The sequence below is a fragment of the Macrosteles quadrilineatus genome, unplaced genomic scaffold, assembly GCF_028750875.1.
Source record: "Macrosteles quadrilineatus isolate MER2022 unplaced genomic scaffold, UCM_ALF_1.0 Scaffold_3__2_contigs__length_128488019, whole genome shotgun sequence".
Taxonomy (NCBI): domain Eukaryota; kingdom Metazoa; phylum Arthropoda; class Insecta; order Hemiptera; family Cicadellidae; genus Macrosteles; species Macrosteles quadrilineatus.
In genome coordinates, this window is record NW_026542596.1 from 17,707,936 (window position 1) to 17,725,078 (window position 17,143).

General features: G+C 34.0%; 1 protein-coding gene across 1 annotated transcript in view; it reads left to right on the forward strand.

The window, feature by feature from the left end:
• Positions 1 to 11,854: 11,854 nt before the first annotated feature.
• Positions 11,855 to 17,143, forward strand: part of LOC128989023 (uncharacterized) — an 81,001-nt gene continuing 75,712 nt past the window's right edge. The window contains exon 1 of the mRNA XM_054410878.1: positions 11,855 to 12,008. Coding sequence (XP_054266853.1) covers positions 11,855 to 12,008 — 154 coding nt within the window. The remainder of the gene's footprint in view (positions 12,009 to 17,143) is intronic.

The following is a 17,143-nucleotide window of genomic DNA, read 5'->3' on the forward strand; positions in this document are numbered from 1 at the left end:
CCTCTTTAACTCTTTAAAAAGAAACTGTTACCTCCTGTGAACCGAATAATTCATAAACAATTATGTTTCTTGTTCAATGGTCAATTATGTATACCAATGATGGCATTGCTAAGTTGGACATCATGTATATGAATGCACCTTTTGAATTCTTTGATTATTACATGTTAAAAAACATACAGTTTGATACTAAGATCAAGTTTTTAGCTTGAGTGGGTACCAAACTACGAAGAAAATGGCGTCCAGAAAAGAGAGTCCTCCTCATACAGAACGTCAAAATATAATCTTTACTGCTGTACAATACAATCTGGCATAATGTTGGCTGGTTAGCTTTTGGGGTGAGCCAACTTTGTAATATTTCATATTTTACTAAATGCGCCCAAAGTGGTGCGCAATAAAGTGGTTTTGTCCTGGAGGACATGGTTCAAAACTCGCCATTTCAAGTGAGTTTAAGCATAGATAAAACATACTCCAACAACATTCTTGTGTTGGTTAGTCTATGGTTTATGTTATTTGATGATGCCTTGGACCCGTTGTTTACATTTAAATTTAAGTTGGATTTCCCTATCTATAAAAAAAGGAATATCCCTATTAGGTGAGGAAATACCTTTTCTAAACTTGGTATTTGCAGGATTGTAAAAAAACAGTTTTTCTTAAAAATGCAGGCTACCACTTCACACTTTATAATAAAGTATACTATTATTTATTTCAAATTGTATTCTATTAAAGTTTCAGAATGCTAGTCTTATAAATCAATATATACTAAAAGAGAAGTCATTACAATTGTGTTCATTTATATAAATAATGGTATGAATGGTATAATATAAATAAATATATACTATAAATTATGGTATTTATATAAGTAATGGTTGAATTGTTTACCATGTAAAATAAACAGTTAATATCTAATAAAAAGCATGTTACCAATTTGATTGAAAATACTTTAATGAGATAATTTTAACTTGAAAATAGCAACACTATTGCGAAACCGTTAGGGCTACCCTTTTTTATGAAATACCTCTCTTAAAAATGTAAGGGCAATGTATTCTAAATTTATGAATACGAAACAGTGTATGAGTTACAAAACATCCATACAGGGGCACATTTTTGGTTAGCTGTAAAAGCTGTAAACTACTGTCCCGATGACTATAAAGATCAGGACAAATCAATAAAAGTAGCTTAAATTTATCTGGGCTTACTGCAGAGGGACTTACTTGTACTTATACATCACAGCTTGTAAAATACACTTCAATGAGTTACAGCCTAAGCTACATGCACATGATAATCAAAGGTAACACACAAAGTTTTAACTCTCTAGGTAGCCGAGTGGTTATTTGTCTCACCTTAAAACCTGAAGGCTGAAGGCTGAAGGTTAGTTCAAATCCAGGTTTTATCGATTCTAGACCCAGATGATGTTAAGCTCAATGATGTTAGCTAACAAAATATCAACATTCGTAGTGTTTGGAGCCTTGTAAGGGAGGGTTTGGAGCCTTATAAGGGAGGGTTTGGAGCCTTATAAGGGAGGGTTTGGAGCCTTGTAGGGGAGGGTTTGGAGCCTTGTAGGGGAGGGTTTGGAGCCTTGTAAGGGAGGGTTTGGAGCCTTATAAGTGAGGGTTTAGAGCCTTGTAAGAGAGGGTTTGGATCATTGTAAGGGAGGGTTTAAAGCCTTGTAAGGAAGGGTTTGTTCTGTTCCTTTACAATAAACCCAAACAATTTACTGTGTAAAGGCGGTCGCAATTTTAATGAAAAGTATTAAAGTACACACTCTAAAGTACAATTTAAATAACTAATTTTGTTAGTGTTCATCTCCTTGAAACTCATCCTACCCTTATTTAAGCCGGGATATTTGCACCAACGCATTCCTCAACTGTGGCCCCTCGACTCACAAAGGCCCTTTATTTGTGTAAAACTTTCAAAGTTTGTTTATGTAAACATCAAAGCCTGACAAATTTAACCGCTTGAAGAGAGTTCATCCGTTATATCCCCTCTTGAACGTATCGTCTACACAATCCCATACTTGACGTAATACACTGCGTTATCCTTTCACCCAAGTATTAATTAAGTGTTATTTAATTTAATTTTACTTAGGCTTTTACAACTTTAATTATAATAGTCCAGTCGTTTAAGGATTTTAGGTGGAAATAATTCCCTAAACGGGGAAACTTTGCATATGTGTAGTAAGTTACTAGTACCCAGTAATAACATAAAATGAACATTCGTGCATGCTGTGCTACTTTCACTCTTTTAACCAAAATTGCACGAACCGTTAAAAATACAGACATTTTGTTCCAAAAGTTAAAGAACACAAAAAATACTAATTTCTGTTACGTCACTATTTGCTGCATCCCTAACGGTTTTTGAGGAAAATTTAATTAATATCAGCACGTTAGTTACCAACAGTTATTGGGGACGTGGTTTATTCCGTAGTTAACTTAATTACTACAGAAGACTAAACTAGTAATAGCATCGAATATGTGGTCCACAACGAGTTGGGTGAAAAAGTGGTTAAGAGGTTTTCAAAATAAACCAGAAGGACATTTTCATTTATCAATTTAACCTTATTTTGTTTCGTCCATTTAATGAATTGCTGGCATGTAATTGCATATGGTACCTTTGTTTTGATGTTGGTGGCAAAAGATTAGCACAAACAGTTTGTGCTCTCATTTCTATCTCGTCAACACCACTTTCACTAACTGATATTTTAAAATCAACCTTCATTTAACTTCCACCAACTTAGGTTAAGAATACGCGAGTATCAACAGGAACAAGCCGGATCAACAATTAAAATTGTCAACTGATCAGCTGATTAGTTGACGTTCGAAGTATTACAATTGTACTTCTTTTCTCTCAATCCTTGAACCTCATTGGTCCGTTACCCGTGTTGATATGAGAAAAACTATGCTGATATGAAATGAAACTATGCTGATATGAAAGTAAACAGCTGTTAAGTAATGGGACCCACTTATTATCGGCTATAACTTTTTTTTATTTTTTGAGAACTAACGAAAAAATTTGTGAACTTTCGAGAACTAACGATGAACTAACGATTGGTATGATCAAAAGTGGATACGCTAATATGGGTACGCCAACTTCACGGACCTGTTAAGTGAAACTTTTCAATTCTAAGAACTGAACTGAAATGGCTACTTTAAAAAACGGTCGTAGGTAAAAACTTTATTGTTCCGCTCAGCTGGCCCTCTCTGTTATGAAATAAAACCTAGTTTTATTGTAAACACCCTCATCTTATATTACTGCACATTTTAATTGAAATTGACATTTATAACTAAGTAAAATAAAATAAAATTAATGTTTAGTCTAAATAAATATAGTCAACGTAAGGCAGACTAGTTCTGGCGTATTTCCGCAAATAATTATTCATTGTGTATATATTTCTTACGTTGAAACTACATAATACGTCAAATTACTATTTTGAAGAAACATATTACTAAACATATGGGCCGGTCAAAGTCAAAGTGGTGTAAGTCAAAAATCATAGTTTTGAGATAAACGGTTTTATTTACAAAATTGTCGTACGTCAAAGTAGTTTGGATTTTGGAGGAAATTTTTTGACACATGGTACAGACCATATGTTATTACCTCCCTAAATTAAGAATGTACAAAAATAATTGTTTATTTAAAATTTATTAGTGTTTAAAAAAACTTACACCACTTTGCCTTAAATAATTTGTGCATTTTGATATTCATTCTCATTAAAGTATATGTTCACAACAATGGTCTAAGTCAGACTTACACCACTTTACCTGAAAGGGTGACTTAGTTCACTTTTACTTTTAAATCTTTGTGCTTATGAATTTTAAAAAAATAGATGAAAAAATATGACTTACACCATTTTGCTAAAAAAATAAAATGGATCAGAGTAATTGAGTTTAATGAGCAATAAAAGTCAATATTGTTACAAAGATTTTTTTATTAACACAATTTGTTACTAAAATTTAAAATTGTCCTCAAAGTGCTTCATAGAAATGTCCTCAATTATTTTCGATATGTTATATACCATCGTCCTCTTCGTCGTTCACTTGTTCTAGAGGACCAATGTCCTCGACACTATCACTGGTAATCAAACACTGGTAATAAGCATGATAAATTGGTATGTAGGGCAACAGCTCTGTCATGTTTTGTTTTTTCCCTTTGTCACTGGTAGAGGTGCTTCATAGAGGCAAGGCCAATTAGACCAGATACCTGTTCAGAGAAATAAGGCTTTTTCTTTTTATGATTTGACCAGACAAGAGAAACACTGTTAAAAGGTACATCTTCTTGTATTGCTTCCTTATAGAACAGTTTGAAAGGTTCTTCCCTTAAAAACCTTATCCATTGAGTTTTTAACCAACTAAATTTGCCTTTATCCTCATTTTTAGTTCTCTGGGTCACTGCATTACATAGCTTTTGCTGATTTAAACTCCTCACGTGTCATAGAAGTTACATGGAATTTGTTTTTGGTTTGTTTTTGGAAGTTGTGTGACCAGACCAGCTGTAAGTAACTAGTTCCAAACACAGTGGTGTAAGTCAGACTTGGGCCACTTTGCTTACTTCACATAAGTCATGTGTTTATACCAAAAAAGAGACATAATGTTGTAAGGCATAGTGGAGTAAGTCAGACTTGGATCACTTTGCTTTGAAACAGTTTCATACCAACACAATGTGGAACAGTAAAGTGCTGCCTCCTAGTGACGCTAGAAATGAACTATGACTTAGCTCATTGTGCCAAAAGATGAATCAGTGAACAAGGAATCAAAATATGGACTTGACTCATTTTTGCCAAAAATTGACTTACACCACTTTGACTTTGACCGGCCCATATACATGTCTATAAGTTATCTGGGAAAATGGAAAGTATTTTAACATATGATTAATCAAAATGCAATGAAGGTAAATGCAACCGATTGTTATGATTTTACTGACAACACACTGACTTATAAACTTATTTCTGTTTATAGCAACAGTTTATATATTTTGAGCCCTTTTGTTTTAAATGTTTGGCATTCAAACTAATATCTGGCTGCTCGAGTAGGGAAACAGAGAAAAGGATTATTTCGAATCACGCTTCCCGGATTTGGTAAAACTCTGCATGGTCGGTTTCAGCCTTCAATTTTAAATGCCAACGCACGTTGGTGGTGTACGTTTAGTTTACATGGGTTTGGTTGAAATTAAGTTGAATGAATTGCATCTTAACAAAAAAAGAAAAGCCATATTTCCAATTCACAAACTTTATTAACCTTTTTAAACTTGATGTGTCCTCAATGATTTTCTTTTACTGATAAATGATCTAAATAATGTTAGATTTGTTATTATGTTCAACAGAGGGGTATAAAGACGCATTATGATACTGTATAAATATGTGTTCACGTACATCCAAAACATTCCAAAGTACATTCACAATATTTCTTAGGAAAATAGAAAAATGCCTTAATGTTGCTAACTTCTGCAATGATTTATTTAATGATGATTGATGGATTTATTGTGGGAAAAAGTTATATTTCCAACAATACTCCTTGCATTACGCAATCCAATGTATAATTCAAAATTCTTTTTGGTAATGAACACAAAGAAAACAGAAAATTTTGGAACAAACAATTAGTTTTGCACTATTAATAAAAAAAGGCTTTTTATAAAATATGTTTTTTTAGATTTTCTTCTTATATATTTCATTTAAATTTATGTCAACAATTTAAAAGATCGATGTTTCTATATTGTTATTTGCAAGGTTGTGTTCTTTTAGAAATTGCTATGGGATTTGGGACTGGAGGTAATCTCGGGACCTAGGGTGGTTTCTGTTCTATATTTATGTCTTTAGTCTTCTCGCTCACACTTCTGCGTTCAATTGTACCTAGCACAGTTATACAGAACTAAATATTATAATTTATAGTTTTATTTGTATACTTATTTCTATCCAAAAGATCGAGTTTTACATCATAAAAATATACAGATTTTCATAGGAACTAACCTGCAGCTTTCACAGCAATAATTAGTCTATTTTTTTTAGTATTGGTTTTGATACTAGTATACTGAAACTGTTGGAACATTTATTTAATTACATACAAAAATTGTCAATAAGCTTTTAATTATTTGTATCAACTCGTTTGCTTTTATACATTCTTTCTGAATGTTTTCAGAATATATGATGTCGCAAACTAATTTGTACGTTGGAATGTTGATACCGTTTTAAACCTTATATTAACATGTATATAATCTGTTTAACTAATTCAGTTATACAAACACGTACAGAAAAATACAGCAAATTCAAAAACACTCATTTTTAGCGAATTTCCCATATAGGGAATAAGCTATTACCGTAGTACTCATGGTAAGACCTGGACCCGGGACCGATTTTTTTTTTCGTTTTGAGGTCCCTAGAGGCCAAAAACACCATCCGTTCAAATTCATATATATATATATATATATATATTTATATATATATTTATATATATATATATGTGTCCGTTAGCGCGATAACTCGAGCAAAAATGATCCGATTTTGATGAAATTTGGTACAAACGTGTAAACCTACGTTTATTCTAATGAGTTCGCGAATCAGCATGATCGGACCACGGGAACGGGGGTTTATGGGGGCTTTTATGGGGTAAAAATGAGTTTTTCCCATTTTTGACCCAAAAAACATAAAATTTTGCAATTTCTTTCTAAACTATTTTGTAGAGCTTAAAAAAACAAATAATTTAGTATATTGAAGCGTTATAATGCGCCTAATGGTTACGGAGAAAATTCCAAAAAATTGTAAATTTAAAATTCCCTTGTTATTCTTATGGAGAATAAGTAAACTGTTGTAGTTTGCTTGTTTATTAACATATTTTGCCCAAATTTGGAAAATGTTTTTATGTCAACGATACTAACTATTAAGATTTTACATAAAAAAAACCCTTTTACCCTCCTTGTTGCAGCAAGCCAATGTTTTAAACTAATTCTATTTAAATAGGGAATAAATGTGATATTTTGAAGGAGACATTTTAGTGAAAATTCATTCAGGGAAATGGAAATTCGCTTAGTCTGCAGGTTTGCTGCGGCGGGGGTATTACTTTTATAACATGAGATCGTTGTGTATGGAGGATCAATTTACAACGAAGATGTAGTGATACTGATTAGAACAGACGTCTAGTCTGCAATTAATGTGGGTAACGCCTTTCTGACACCCTGAATCTCCAGTAAATGGCTATCCTTCACCTGTTACTGTGATCGGGGGTAGGAGAGGACCCGTCTGAAAGAGTCTTAGGTTTGCAGTATTTTCTTTCGTTTTGGATATTTTAGAAACGATTCAAGCACGTAGTGAATTCTAGCAAATGTTTGTTTGATCTTCTTTGGATTTATCAGGTAGAAAATATGTAACTGATTCATGTGTTGGAGTCAATGTTTTATGGAACTGGTTGACTATATGGTTATGTTTTGTGTAGTTTGTTTGTAAAAGCATAGCACTGAGAGCTATAGGCATTCTTCAAAAGTTCAGGACGATAAATGCTTTATGCTACCATAGCACTGTTAGGGCATAAACTCTGAGCTGTGGTGAAGTTTTACCCAATTATGTATTGAGGATGATTATAGAAAGAGTGAAATGCTTTATGGCTTTATTACTAATTAAAACTAACTTATTTATACGGAATATTTCTTCGTCGTGAATTTTCCTAGTAAAAATGCGTCTCTCTAAGCACACAATAAATAATCTACATTATCATTCTTATGGATCAGTTGAATATGATTTTAAAATAATTTCTATATGGCTCATTTATAGAGCATTTTGCTGTTTATTAGTTTTTATTGGTTGTTTATTAGTTGTTATTTGACTACCTTGAAAACCTACACAAACCATTCCAAAATAAGACAGAAATAGTCAGAATGCATTAGCGAACTCATCATAACATTTAATGTTTGTGTAAGTACTGTTTCAAAATTTTCAATAAGGTGAAAATTCTACTTGCTTCTAATGCTTCTACTTTTTTCTCATATGCCAACATTAGTATACTTATGATGACATTGTAAATATTGACAGTTTCTTGTTACTAATTTCTAATGATCATGTTAATTGCTAAAATACCCTCCTTATAAAAAATTGGCCTGACTGCCATATTAATACAGAACGTTTTCTTGTTTAGTATTATTTACAATCAAACCAAGACATGTTAAGCTACTTGGAATCTCCAACGTTTGTACATATTAACAACAACACGTTATTATTAATCGTCATAGCGACCACGTGTGTTATAAATGTAGCCTAGTATGGAAGCAGCCGTGTGATGTAGTATCCTAGGTCAGGGGTGAAATACGACCCCAACAACACGCATACATTCTCATTAATTAAATACAGGACACGCCAGCGTGTGGCCGACCCACCCTCATACATCGCACTGTACTGTGTACTATATCTTGCATACTCATCACCACTATGCCATTTAGAATATGCGAAGTGTTAAAATAATCATTATGAACTAATTTGTATAGTCCCACTCAAATTATAATAGAACAAACGTAAAAAAGTTATTTTTCTTAGAGTGTTGTTATTTTATGATTTATTGATGTTATCACTGTGTACATGTTCTAGGTTGCTTGTACAGGGTGAGGCAAAGAGAACGCCACAATTTGTTTTAGCTGTCACATGTTAATTGTTGCAACAAAGATTGATCATCTGTGCTTATAACATCTATTAAACTATGCCATTTTAGTAAATATTATGCCTGAGGCTATTAACACTGAGATTTTTATGTCGAAACCTATTTTAAAAATAGTGATTCTTGTGCAAAAACCCAGAGATTGTTTGGACCACATTCCATCCTTGTTCAACATGGCATTGTTCCCGATTGGAAAACAATAATGAACAGGGTCAAATTATTTAGGATAAACGCTTAAACCTAAAAAAATAAGCGGTGGGTGCCGCAAAACTCTTTGTATACCAGCAAATGTTGAAAGAGTGCGAGTCGCAGTAACTCAAAGTCCAACTGAATTTTCCAGGAAGCTTTTGTTGTTGAAAGCTTTACGTTGGCTCCTTTTTTGGGAGGGGGGAGGGGGGTTGTTCTAGTAAGCTACTTGAAGTTCGAGGTTTTTCAAGAAGAAGGTTTTTCAAGAAGCTAAGAATCGTCCAAAAACTAAAGTGAACCTGAAGAAATGCTGGAGAAGTATTTGATGGAATTGTGCCTTAAAAGGAATGTCGAGTAGGACAAGGACGTCACTTGCAGGATTTTGTTCTCAAGAAATGGAAAAATGACTTTGTTAAGTTAAAATGGCAAAAGATAAGCTGTGTTTTGATGTGCTATTTATATCTATAGGGTGAATATTATTGAGTTTTTACAGCTTATAAATTGGGGTGCTTTCATTGCCCCACCCTGTATATTTAAAATAATGTAAGGTACATATCCTTCAATAATTCAAAGTGATTCCAGAAATAATATGGAGAAACGTTTGAGGATTAGCATGTAGGCCTACATATGCACTAAAAGTCGTAATATTAGCAAGTGAAAACTATCTCGTAAACCTTTATCACCCCAACTTAACTATATTTTATCTTTTAATACGATTGAAAAGGTCCTTATTAAGTAAGGTGAAAATGGGTTAGGTAGAGGTTATAAAGGCTTGGGTTGGGTTTAGATAAGTTAGGTTACGCTCCTTACTTTGTAAGGTTAGGTTGGGGCTCGTGAAGTAGATACAGCCGACGTCCATGAACATTTGATAGGTGTTATGATAGGTTGGGTTAGTTGAATTTGAATTTATATGTATTTTATTTTTATATTTTCTAGGGAAAGTTGCGTTGTAAACAATGGGATATCAGGTAAAACCTTAGGTTAATTATACAGTATACTAGCTGTTGTAACCGTGCTTTACAACGGGAAGAGGACGCGAAATATAAAGCTTTTTGATCTTTCATAAACGTTTATGGCTTTTAAATTAAGTAGTGAAAATTGACCTTTTTGTATGGATTAATTTTAAATCTTACCAAATTTTACAAAGACATTTCCATATACTTGATTCACCTTCATCTCCCTAATTTACTTATCTTTTGTATTTATTTTTGTCATTTTGAATTTCAATCAAAAAATTTTTATAATAAAGTTTCTAAGTTTAATTGTTTAATTTAAATAAAAAAAACTATTTTAGGTACATCGACCTCCTTAAGATCAAATCGCAAAATCCTTCAATCTTCATTCTCCACTCACAATAAATCATTTAAATACACAAAAATCAGATGTTATAAAGGTATGTTGTGCCTTATTAATAAGGGTTCGAAATTTATTAAAGAAACGATATGTATACTTTATAAAGTTGTAAATTATTAATTTACCACGTATAAGTAGCAATGCTAATTATGATTTTTTATTAATAAATAAAACATTAATCTTTGTATCTTTTAACAAATTAAATTTAGCATTGAAGACTACAAACAACACAAATATGAAAACCAAAACATCAAGCACTGAACAAATTAATGGTAAAAATATGTTTCATTACACCTCTTATTCTGCACTACAAAAACATTAACCTACAACATAACATTAACTAACAGCATTACATTAAATAACAGCATAACATACTAACCAGTTCTTTTTACCATGGATCCATTGCATATACATTTACATATTTACCAATGATTAAGGAAACATAGTAACAAATATTTCATGGGTTTTAGAAAAAAATGAACACTTTACAGCTTAAGAAAACAGTGTTAAGAAAAAATATGAGTATTTAGAAACATCATGGCACTCAATCGTTATCCATACATGAAACAAAGATAATAAAAGCTTTAGATTTTGCAATAGGATACATGTAGGTAAATGATAAAAATTCTAATAGTTGCTGTGTCGAAAGTCAATAATAGAAAAAAGACAAGTAGCCCTGTCCCTTTGAAAAAAATTAGTAGTAATAAATAATCATTATTACTCTGCTATGGCACAGTCTAATAATATAAAAAAAATTATCTGTATACCGGTAAAAAAAAAACAAAACAAGTAATAGTGTACAAATAGTTCTCTTGTATTTGTAAACATTTTACATTCATCTAGTTTCGAAAAACCAGACAATTTGTATTTTAAAGTCTAATAAAAACATAATTCAGTTTTCAGTTGTTAAATTGTTGGTTGTAAATTAGTTAACTAACAAAATGTAAAATCATTTCTAAACATGTAATCCTTATAGTTTTTTTTTTTTTTTTTTTTTTTTTTTTTTTTTTAATACTGTACATCTTAAGACTACACTTTAAAAACTCAGGGAGAAATCGTGGAACAACGGTTATTGATTCTTACTTAACTCCATAATCAATGATGGAATCAGGAAAGTTAAAACCAAACCTATCACATGGTTGAGAAAAAATGTTATTCCATTTGTTTGGTTCAGCTGTCTGAAATAATTGTGAAATGATCAATTTTGACAGTTCTGCTTGTTTACATTGAGATGTTATAGAAAAACATTTAGTCATGGTGGTTTTCTCATTGCAGCCATCGAGAACAATCAATATTTACCTTTTGATTCCTCACCTCAGACAATGAATCCTCAGAACTTGGTCAGTATCGAAGCGTGGATTGTCCTAAACGGATCATTGGTATAGTAGTTCTATTTTGGAAGAAGCTCAATCAGTAATCAGTTCAGTAATGTGTACGCCAATTAGTAACACACTTACGAACAGACGCCATTAGATCTGATTAAACATATAGATGTTTTAGTATACCAATAGTTTGCTTGTTTATCTACTTCTGTATATCATATTTTACTATATTCTAACCAACTTTATGTGCCTTCTGTTTCAGCCGTGACGAGTGACGAGTGACGTGACGCGACGAGTGACAGTGACGCGAGTGACGGTGACATGACGGAGTGATCGGGAGTGAAAGTGACGTACCGTGACGCGACCATGGATTCGTCACTGGGGCGTCGCAGTGGGGGTGTGATGCGACTGAGGAGGGAACGTCGAGGAGAAGATTGGCGGGAGTGTAGCACCAGCGAGGAGGAGCGAGAGAGAGAGGTTTATTCTGCTGGGCTGGCGTCCATCCTGGCAGGATATGCGAGTAAGTACTTCGTCGAATGTGATAGAGGGATGAGTCGAATGGAAGATTACATATTTTTGCAACTGGATACAAACAACGGTTCGGTCTATGCCAAGGTCCTCCGACGGCATGGGAACCGGAGTTTTGCCAACGGGTGTCAGGTAGATGGGGGGGATGCTGTTGGCCACCTCTTGATGCGGAGATTTGCAAACGGTGGGGGAGGGAGAAAGAGTGTGATAGAGGGAGAGAGAGAGCGATTGTCAGGGTTGTCTACGCTTGGGGTTGACGAGCAGGGTGATGACCGCGTTCATATGAATGCAGTTATGCGCTTGTCGCAGTGGGTTAGGTTAGGTTAGGTTAAAAATACAATCCATTTCTTTTCACAGTCATAGGTACATAACTGCATTCCTTTGAACACAGTCAGCATCCTGCCTGGTTTGTCCATCTCTAGCGGAAGCCACCCTCACTGTCACGTGTAATCTCTATCCCTCCCCCTCTCGCGCCCACCCCCAACCGATGGCAAAACTCCGCAGTATGAGGAATTCGCGTATAGGGACCAAGGGACCCTTTCTACCTGATACCCGTTGGCAAAACTCCTACACTCCGATGGCATAATGTGGCCCAATCATCACCGAGAGCAACGAGCCCTGGCGTTGACGTGACACATTTCCTTCTCCCACGATCTTCTGCTGACCAACTATGACGTCACTAATGCGGAGCCTTTTGTCGGCGGAGGATCTTGGCATTGTTGTGTCTCCTGGTAGAGTAGTCTTGGTTTTCCAGAGATAATGGCATTGAGCCTAAAGGTTCATTTTCAAGCTGTTTAAAACTACCGTCTTTATCCTTTGGGTTGTAAGAAGTCGCGTACACATAAATGAATACATGGACATGAAAACATAGAAAAAGGCTTGACAAATTATAATAAAGTACTAAAAGCGGATAATGTGAAATGCCACCAAAAATATTGATTGACTCAATGGGCAGCGCTATTAGTCATGACAGTACTGTAGACTTTACAGTAAAACCTCATTAATCCGGAACCGTTAAATCCACTCTTTCTATACAATTTTAGGATATATAGTACGGTAAACTTTGCAGGTATTGTAGCTAGACATCACAAAACTGATGGTGTTTCAAAAATTAGAATACATTAGAAAAGCTTCTTATAAAGGCGTTTTAATACAAAAACAAGGCGTATCCAAATTGTCTTGGAATAGGCCAACAGTTTTATTTTTCTTCATATGACTGTTATTTCATTTGTTTCGTCTTACATTAATTAAGATGACTTGAAGCCTACTACTGTATTACGAAATACTGAGAGTAGGTCTATACTGCCAATGAGCGACAAATATTTGAAGTGAATAATGTTTTGGTGATGATATGCAGCCATAATAAATACCCATCTTGTGTTAAAGATGGCAAAATCATATAGACAAGAGAACATTTGAGATGTTAATAACTCTGGACCATAATCAATAACTAAACATATTTTATAATTGTTTCAAAGTTTCTCTAATTTGAAATTCACATTAATTTGGAATCTTTTAAAATATCCATATTCAATTGCACCAACGCATCATAACTGTATCACTTCCTTCATTACTGTTGACTATTTACTAATTAATTCTCTTAAGATAAATAATAGATTTAAGGGGGTAATAATAATAGGGGGGGGGGCTGACACAGTAGGAGTGACTTTTCCTTAAATCTTTGGTAAAATATAAAAATACATCGATATGCAAGGCCCTTATTGTATTACACCTTACAAGATATTTATTTTCGCTCTTTTGAAGGTAAAGCAATAAGCCGCTCTTACAAGCCCCCTTTATTAAAAGTAAAGATATTAAAAATATTTGTCTTGCACCTCTCTTTGTGTTTTACTCCTTCAAACTTGATTTTTTCTCAAGGATTTCCAAGTGGTGGTTCTATACTATATTAATAGTAAACGTATATTAAAGGTTTTTTTATTTATATATAATCATGTTTCAGGAAGCAATGTTTAACTATTAAATTATTTACATCATTTTATTCAAATCTCCACCATTCGACAAGTATGTCACACAAAAAAAGCTTACATACTTAAACTAAACACAATAATTAAAATACCTACATGACGCAAAACATGGTACTATCGAAATCGCAAAATATGGCACATTAATCACTTTAAAATACCAGAATCTTTTGTTCACGTAGATAAGATATCTACTTGCAGTATGTTAAGCCAAATGTGTATTTGGTTCATATAATGGAATGCCTATTTGCAGTATCCAAAATCAATGGTACGTCTGGTTCACGTAAATGTAATGTATACATTCAGTATCTAAGGCCAGTGGTATTTTTGGTTCACATAAATTAAATTGCCTATTTGCAGTATCTAAAGTCAATTATGCTTAAGCCTAATTGGTTGTTCATTTTATTGCAAATTATGCTCTACGGAATTGCTCAAATGTATCTTCCCTTTTGGTCTCTGTTTTAATGAGCTATGAGCTCCAATGATTTATTGATAAACATATGTTAAGACGCTTTTATTTACATGTAATTGTTATCTTCCAAACATTGTTATGGCGATCAATCAACCCATATGGCCCATGTTAAATTTCTGAAAGTTTTAATTCATGTAGGGGGTGCACTGTAGTCCGATTTTGACTATTTCACATTTATACCTTCCTATAGCTATGACTATGACTGTGCAAAATATCGTGCGGATCACTTCAGCCGTTCAGGGGGAGTATTTGTAAAGCAAAAACAAGAGTGTAGTATAAGAGCTTCGCTCAATTAATTAGGACGAAAGAAAATTTACTCCAAGTCAAATTAAGTTACACTTTGAGAAAATCTTACGACGGCTAATGTTAATTTGTATCTATTGCCCTTTCGTGTTCCTTAAGGCAGTTAATCATGCACATGATTGAATGCCGGGCAAATGCGGACACGGAATATTGGGGACACATCATTAAAGAGGGCATAAGCGGACACTAGAGATTAAAGCTACCTGACTAGGGGTTGACAGGTTTCTGCAAATATTTCAAGGGCGGAACATTGCGGACACTTGTATCTACGACGGGGAAAAAGGTGCGAGGGAGGGAGGATTTTATACGCGTTACGTTTGTGCTTACAATGTTTATTTTTTCTTGAGTTATAGTGCTAATTGACGCAATTATAAATATCTTTATATTGCACTTACATATTTGAACGAACTGTTTTTGGCCTCTGGGGAGCTTAAAACAAAAAAAAATCTGTTTCGGTTCCGGGTCTAGGTCTTGCAATGAGACCTATGTTTAGTGAATTTCCATTTGTGCTATTGGATATACCAACCCTGTTAAACTCGCTAAATTTAACTCGCTTAAATTTAACAATTTACTTGAAACTAAATTTTTATAACTAACGTAATGATAATATTGTTCAGAAGTACATATGATATGTTTCGTTTTAGTTTTACATATGTTTACAAATGTAAACTGATTTCACTACCATTTAAATGTTTATATATCGACCCCCAATATAATTGAAATTATACATATCACTTGAGTTTAATGTATTCTTTATGAAAATACCTATTGTTTGTATTTTAATTACTTACTGAAAGCTGGAATATAAGTTGAACATCACTCTGTTATCGAGTTCTATAGGATATTATTAGTTTGAACAAGTAGATAGAGTGTTGTCCATTATCATTTATTAATTATTAATTATTACAAATTATTGTCAATAAACACGCATCAAATTACAATGCAAAATTTTGGATAAATATAACGCTTTTTGAAGCTGGACAACATTAAAATTATACAAGGCTTAATGTTATAAAAGTTAATCTTGTACCATGTATCATAGTTTGTAGGCCCATATTTGACATCGGGTTACCTTTGTCAATTGATTGCCAAGCCGATAGGCACGTCGTACAGTTTTGACATGCCTACAGGAATAGGATATTACACTACTAGCCCGGTAAGTGGTGTTTTACCGTGCAGGCACGACAGTTCGCAGATTTTCGCAGGATTTTCGTGCGAGAACAGGGAAGCTTACAGGGCGAGTACGGTAACGTACGATACCTGACATCATACTACACAGAAAAATAAGTACATTTTGAACTCATGAAACAATTTGTTTAGGATATAACATAAATTATAATATTTTATATTTCAGAAAATAAAAAAAGCCGTTGCATTTTGCTGTTTATTTCATCAGCTGACTAAGTGCACGGTAAACAACTTTTACACCACACTACATTATTTTGACGAACTTTCCACGCAAGGATTTAGTCCAGAAAACAGCTGTTTGCCGCCAGCTTAATCAAATGGGGTTTCATTGCATACTACTGTACTGTAATGAGTTTTGCCGGACACCAATCAGCTGATTATACTGTATTTGGATGGCAGTGAGTAGTTATAAACAAAAACATAACCTATCTAAGAGGTTATGACTAGTGATTTTGAGTCCTTTAGTTGGTGGTAATATATAAGGATTTGTACAGATTTAGTAGTATGGCGTAAAATATCGTACGTCACTCGTCCAAAATGTGTTTACCGGACTCGTATGGTAATCCCGTTCTCGTCCGGCAAACACTGATTTTCAGGACTTGTAAAGTAATATACTATTTTGCCACACTACACTGGTTTAACGAATTTCCCACACAATAATTTAGTCCAGATAACAGCTGTTTGCTAATAAAGTAAGAAGCCTCTTAGCGATGCCCAGTCTTCATTCTTTATTTTATTAACAAACATTATCAATCTGGCAAGCAATCTCTAATGAAAATATAATTATCAACAGCATAGCTCTACAAAATATTCATAATCAATAACAGCATTTGTTGAAGGCTATTAGTTCCAGTTTTTGAAATCCTTAGAGCAGTGTTTTAAAACATTGTAAGCACAAACGTAACGCGCCGTAACGCGTATAAAATCCTCCCTCCCTCGCACCTTTTTCCCCGTCGTAGATACAAGTGTCCGCAATGTTCCGCCCTTGAAATATTTGCAGAGACCTGTCAACCCCTTGTCAGGTAGCAGTAATCTCTAGTGTCCGCTTATGCCCTCTTTAATGATGTGTCCCCAATATTCCGTGTCCGCATTTGCCCGGACACCACATGATTCGCGCCTCAGACTCGCATTAACAGCAACAGCGCGCCTTGTGGTCGACAATAACACTAACTCATGTCTACT